The 6,938-nt window shown below is 44.1% G+C and overlaps 1 protein-coding gene across 2 annotated transcripts in view; it reads left to right on the top strand.

Annotated features, from left to right (window-relative positions):
* The first annotated feature begins 215 nt into the window (after positions 1 to 215).
* Positions 216 to 6,938, top strand: part of SH3D19 (SH3 domain containing 19) — a 168,148-nt gene continuing 161,425 nt past the window's right edge. Inside the window, exon 1 of one of the 2 annotated variants that reach the window (XM_034661530.1) lies at positions 216 to 1,231. In XM_034661530.1, coding sequence (XP_034517421.1) covers positions 1,120 to 1,231 — 112 coding nt within the window. In that variant the 5' untranslated portion in view covers positions 216 to 1,119. The remainder of the gene's footprint in view (positions 1,232 to 6,938) is intronic. The other variant, XM_034661531.1, reaches the window with a different exon arrangement.

The following is a 6,938-nucleotide window of genomic DNA, read 5'->3' on the forward strand; positions in this document are numbered from 1 at the left end:
CAAATTACAGTTTTTCACTCCGGCGCCAAATCACTTCTCTACAATTAATCAGGTAGGAGGCTCTTAAACACATTTTCTTCTAGGGCTTGTGGCCACTTCGTAACCCTAAGGTAAGTAGAACCCAGCGAGGCTGGAATAAAAACAATTTTTAAAAATTAGACTTTATATTTTAGGTTTACAGCAAAATTGAGTCGAAGACTGAGATTTCACAAATAACCCCCTTGCACAGCTCCCCCCGCCCGCCCCATCAACATCCGGGAGAGAGTGATCCATTTGTTACAATTGAAGAACCTATCCTGACACATCATAATCACCCAAAGCCCACAGTTTACATTGGGGTTCACTGGCTGTTGTACATGCCATGAGTTTGGACAAGTGTATATTCACATGTATTCCCCGATAACATACAGAATCATTTCACTGCCCTAAAAATCCTGTGTTCCGGCGAGACTCCATTTAAAAGGGTGATATGAGAGGGGAAAAAAAAGCGTGCAGCCCAGAGGCTCGACCAAACTCCAAGTTTGTTTCCAAGTTCAGGGCTCCCAGCTGACGAGTCTCTCCAAGTCCAGCCAAGGGAAGGTTGCTTCTCCCCCTCCTCCTCTTCCTTTGTTCAAGTGTCAAGCAAATGGGTTTCCTGTTGACACCGGAATATTGTGAAAGGGCACGAAGACGCCAAGCCACCTCCTCTTTCCCGGCTTCCTATCCCATTTATTTATTTTGTACACGTTTGTTTTGGTCGGGCGGGCGGTTCCAGCGTGTGGCTGCAGGGCGGCCCCAGCGGCGGTAACCCCTCCCCGAGGAGGCGAGGCCTGGCCACAGCCCGCCCCATCTCGGCTCCAACTGCGGGGCGGGGAAGGGAAGGAGGAAGGGGGAAGCGAGTGGGAGACTGAAAGCTGGGAGAAGGAGGCCGCTGGTGCGCCGCGAGGAGGCGGGGAAACCGGCCCGAGCCAGGCCGCTCCCCCGCGGGCTGCAGGTGGAGTCCGCAGAGGTAGCCGCTGCCGCCGCCCGCCTCCCTCCGGGGCCCGAGGGCGCTGGCGTGGAGCGCCCGGTGCTTGCGGCCCCGGCGCCAGGGCCCACGGCTCGCCCGCCGTGCCGGGGCTGCGCCTCCGTGCCTCGTCCATGGCTGAGGGCCGGCGGCGGGAGGACGAGGAGGAAGAGCTGCGCGAACGCCGCGAGTTCGGGGGCCGGCGCCGCGCCCGGGGCCGTGCGCTGTCGGGCCACTCGGCCGCAGGTGAGGGGCTCGGGGAGCACGAGGGGGTGCGGGCGAGGAGGGGACCGAGGGCTGGGCGCCCCGGGGCCGCGCCGCTCCTGCCCGGGACGGCCGCCGCTGCCTCACCCGCCCGACTGGGACCGGCATCTTCCACTCTGCGGGGGGAGACGCAGGGAGAGTGGCTTTTCCATCCTCATCCTCACTTTCGGGCCGAGCCCCCAGGAAATCCGAACTGGTGTCTGCCAGCTAGTGGTCCTGGAGCCGAAACGACAGAGGTTTCGTGCGCAGTAAATCCAGGAGCTGCTAGCTTGAACTTGGTGGCCCGGGTGATTACTTATCTCCAGATGAGTCAGAGGCCGGTGCAGGATTCTCTGGGTCTGGCAGTCTCGGAGGACGACCCCTCCCGATGGGTTTGCCTGCGCGGTCGCTACCAGCTCGAACCGCGTGCTGAGAGTCGAGTCTAGTTGCGTGTCTCCTGAACTTCGGACCTTTGATTCTGCCCAACCCCCACCACCCGAGCTCACCAGTTATCTATAGCACTTGCTTTAGAGTTCTTTTGTGAGGCCCCTCAGTCCAGGATATAGCATGCCAAAAGGCAGTTCGTTTCGACCGAGACTCATTTTTGGGTCCGTAGTTACTTTTATGGTTTTGTGTTTTGGGGTGCACAAAGGCGGCTCGGATCAGTAGTTTGGAACTTAAGTGGAGGAATAAGTGCAGATCCACACCCCTTCGCTGTTCCTGGGGCAGCTTTTCTACCAAACATAATGGAGAGGAAATTCTTTGGCCTTTGGTTCCAACTGGATTAGCCACGTATCTGGAAACCGGAGGGAAGAACAGACTTAGGGAGATGACAGCAGGAGGGAGTTCGAAGTGAGAAAGACTTAGAGGAGAAAGAGTGGAGAAAGAGTCATTAAAGCCTCTTTAGAAAATGGACCGTAGTAAACATTCCATCAAGTCATGGAGAAGCTTTACTATGGGGCTCCCTTTAACCCGAGGGAAAGTTGGAGAATTAAGAGAAGGTAACAGGTCTGTGGGGAACCAATGAGGGATGGAAAATGGGATGAAAGGAAAGAATTTAGTGGAACATAAAGGAAATAGTCACTTTGCTGTTGGTAGGATCTTGGAACCTTAAGAATAATTCTTGATGCCCATTACTAGGACTTTTCATCAAAATAAGGCATTTGACTTTCTGCCTGAACACAAGTCGTTTTGAAAGTAACTGATAGTTTGGTTCAGTATAATCCAGACTAATGAAATCATGGGTAATTGCTGGATATGAATTAATATTTCTTGCAAGAATACAATGAAAAAACTTTACAAAGATGTACCTCCATTGATTTGCTAATTTAAACAGTGTAGGCTGCCTTGGATTCCTATTACCTTCAGCAGAAAGCTTCACTTTCTCTTAGAGTGGACTGTAGTGTGAACAGTATTGGAGGTCAGACTAGATATGATCCAGATATATGTTCATCGTTTAGTTGCAATATGTGTGTTTATCCCAAGCTTTTCTAGGTTCTGTGATAATACTTTGCTGGACATGACATTGTATATGTTTTCACTTAGAAATTGGTGTTTGCAGTTTCTAACCATGTAGTATGCCCTGTTTCTATTAAGGGGTGAGGGACAGAAATATTATGGAGTGGGCAGAGGGTTAAACTTGAAACAATTGGTCTCTTTCTTTTGGGATACATTATTTAATACTTCACATTTCTTTACAGGCTGTGCTCCTCTTTCCCGTCATTAGTTCACGTGTTTTCAGACACCATTGCATTCCTTACCAAGCTTGGGCATTTGTTAGTTGCGTTTGTGCTAGATGTTGTGCTCTGTCCAAGTGAGAGAGTGAACTGACCCAGAAGCTTCGCGTTTCTTCTGCTTATCGTCTGTCTTTCTAATCTTTCACCTCTCCGGTTCTCACTGCTTCCTTCTTCCCCCACCATTTTACAATCTAGATTTTCTTTTTCTTTGATCTCCCATAACTTGACACCGTACATCTGGGTTTTATGGACTGAGGGAGTCTGTGAACTCCTCTTCCTGCTAAATGTAGGTGTAGTTGTGAAGATGTGTTTGTTTATTTTTGCAATATACATTCAGAAGAGTGTATAAAGCCCATAAATTATAAAGTGAAACTCTTGTAACCTGTGTCCAAATCAGGAAATAGAATATTGTCAGTTCCCTAGAAGCAGACTCTGATCTCTCCCCGGCATGGCCTCCTCTTTCCTCTTGAGGGAACTACTTTTTTTGACTTTTGCGATAATTATTTCCTTGTTTTTCTGTACAGTCTTAGCTGTATGCATATGCATCCCTATATAGTACTACTTAGTTTACCTATTTTAAAGCTTCATATGAGTGGAACCATCCCGTCTGTATTCTTTAGTGTTACGCTTTTTTCAGTCAATACTCTTTGTAAGATTTATCCATGTTGTCATATGCAGCTATAGTTTATTTTCATTGCATAAATATATCACCCTTTTTGTCTATCATTTTTTATTAATTTGTTGGCGTTCTTATAAAGGAATCTGATCTTTTGTTGGTGGCCTGTGTTGTAAATATCGTCCACTTGGGCTTATTTTTAAAATTTCCTTTATTGTTTCTTTTGAAGTGGAAATTCTTAATTTTAAGGTAGGTGTATTTATGAATCTTTATAGTGTCCCTCTTTCCTTGCTGTGCCCCTTGATTAAGAATGCTTTCCCTACCCCCAAGGTCATGAAGATATTCTCCTAATCCTCTATTTCACAAAAGTTTTGTAGCTTTCTTTGTGGAGAGATACCGTAGTTTCATCAGACTCTCAAAAGGGTCTGAGACCTTCCGGCTCACCTTCAACATTTTTATATTGTTTCACCAAAGGGGAGAGAATACACAATTCTAGGACCTCCCCTAATCACCAGGAAGAGTGGTAGGCATTAACAGGGTTTAATAAATACTAAATAAATTTATTCTTTCCATATGTTGATGACTTTATGGTAAACTCTGGAAGGATGCTATAAATGAGTAAAATAAGTAATATTGTCAGTATGAGGGCACAGAATAAAATTCTTGTTCACTATGAATCACATATTTCTTACCTCTTGTGAGGTCAGTATTATTTTCTCCATTTTATAATTGAAAAGATTCAGGCTCAGAAGTATTGAAGCAACTTGCCCAGGATACATCAGCTAGTAAACAACAGAATGGGGACTTGAATCCATGTGTTTTTGACCTGAAAGTCCATGTTTTTCCAAGCTATCCCACTGGCTGCTAATAAAAGTCAGTTGCTATTAATGCTCCACGCGTTTATACCTGTATGTTGCTTGTTATATTTTACAGATACTTTACATTTATTTGATGCTTTTCTGCTGAGGAAGGGCTTTCACAACCTCCTTTAACTTGATTCTTACAAATAACCTGAGAGGGAAGCGGGTATGTTTTGTTATTCCCATTTTAAAGACAAGTAAATTGAGGGGCGCCTGGGTATCTCAGTTGGTTAAGCATCTGCCTTCGGCTCAGGTCATGATCTCAGGATCCTGGGATTGAGCCCCACATTGGGCTCCCTGCTCAGTGGGGGAGCCTGCTTTTCCCTCTCCCTCTGCTCCCCTCCTCCCTGCTTGTGTGTGCGCTCGCTCGCTCACTCACTGTCACTCTATCTCAAAAAAATAAAATCTTAAAAAAAAATAAAGACAAGTAAATTGAAACTCAGAAGTGGTGGAAGACTTAGTCTAATGCAAGTAGTAGGTATAGCTGCACCTCAGTTATCTCTACTGAGTGTTTGACGTCATAAACTGTGGTTTTTTTGAGTTGATTCATGGGACATACCAGGTCATATGGCCCAGTTTGCAGTTGTCTAAAAAATTGAAGAGACTTATAAGTCCCGTGGAAACTATAGATACATTTATATGTTGTTTAAAGATCCTGCATTCACCAAATCTTTAAGAAGACCTGTGAGGGGTGCCTGGGTGGCTTAGTCAGTTAAGTGGTTAAGTTCTGCCTTCTGCTCACCTCATGATCTCAAGATCCTGGGATCAAGCCCTGCATGGGGGGGGCTCCCCACTCGGTGGGGAGTCTGCTTATCCCTTTATCTCTCCCTCTGCCCCTCCCACTTGTGCTCTCTCTCTCTCTCTCTCAATTAAATAAAATCTTAAGAAACCTGTCTAGCTATCCTCATTAGCATGATATATGCAAAATGTATAGAAAATACAGGGACTATAAAAAGATTTGTAAAATAGGATCCCTGCTTTAAAAGAACATGTCATAGGATTAAGGAAGGTAAGGCTGATACACTTTACTTTTATTTTGTTTAAAAGTAATTCTAGTATGATCAATGTAGTGTTATGTTAGTTTCAGGTGTACAATACAGTGATTAGACAGTTCTGTACATCACCCAGTGCTCATCACGACAGGTGCACTCCTTAATCCCTATCACCTGTTTCACCCATCTGCCCTCCCACTTCCCCTCTGGTAACCCCTAGTTCACTATTTTTGTTGTTGTTCTCTATATTTAAGAGTCTTTTTTTGTCTCTCTTTTTTGTTCACTTGTTTTGTTTCTTAAATTCCACACGTGAGTGAAATCATATGGTATTTTTCTTTGACTTACTCCATTTAGCAGTATACTTTCGAGCTCATCCATGTTCTTGCAAATGGCAAGATTTCATTTTTTGATGGCTGAATAATATTCCATTGTATGTATATATCACATCTTCTTTATCCATTCATTGTCGGTGGACAGTTGGGCTCCTTCCATGTTTTGGCTATTGTAAATAATGCTGCTATAAACATTAGGGTGCATGCATCCCCTTGAATTAGTGTTCTGGTATCCTTTGGGTAAATACCGAGTAGTGGAATTACTGAATCATAGGGTAATTCTATTTTTAGTTTTTTAAGGAACCTCCAGGACTATTTTCCACAGTGGCTTTTTAGTTTTTTAAGGAACCTCCAGGACTATTTTCCACAGTTGCATTCCCACCAGCAGTGCAAGAGGGTTCCCTTTTCTCCACGTCCTTACCAACACTCGTATCTTGTGTTGTTGAGTTTAACCATTCTGACAGGTGCGAGGTGATATCTCATTGTGATTTAGGTATGCATTTTCCTCATATTTAGTGATGTTGAGCATTTTTTCATGTCTGTTGGCCATCTGTAGGTCTTCTTTGGAGAAATGTTTATTCATGTCTTCTGCCCATTTTTAATTGGATTATTTCTGTTTTTTAGTATTGAGTTGTAGGAGTTCTTTATATATTTTGGATACTGTATTGGATAGGTCATATGCAAGAATCTTCTCCCGTTCAGTAGGTTGCCTTTTAGTTTTGTTGATTGTTTCTTTGCTGTGCAGAAACTTTTTATTTTGATGTAGTCCCAGTAGTTTGGTTTTTTTGGGGGGAGAGGGTGCTTTTTTTTTTTTTTTTGGTAGGTTTATTTGCTTTTATTTCCCTTACTCGCGGAGGCATATACAGTGATATGTTGCTAAGGCCAATGTCAGAGAAATTACTGCCTGTGCTCTCTTCTAGGATTTTTATGGTTTCAGTTCTACAATAGGTCTTTAATCCATTTTGAGTTTATTTTTTGTGTATAGTGTAAGAAAATGGTCCGGTTTCACTTTTTTGCATGTAGCTGTCCGGTTTCCCCAGCACCATTTGTTGAAGAGACTTCTTCCCCCACTGCATTTTCTTGCCTCCTTTGTTGTAGATTAATTGACCGTGTAATTGAGGGTTTATATCTGAGCTCTCTATTCTTTTCCATTAATCTGTATCTTTTTTTGTGC

The sequence above is a fragment of the Ailuropoda melanoleuca genome, chromosome 5, assembly GCF_002007445.2.
Source record: "Ailuropoda melanoleuca isolate Jingjing chromosome 5, ASM200744v2, whole genome shotgun sequence".
Lineage (NCBI taxonomy): Eukaryota > Metazoa > Chordata > Mammalia > Carnivora > Ursidae > Ailuropoda > Ailuropoda melanoleuca.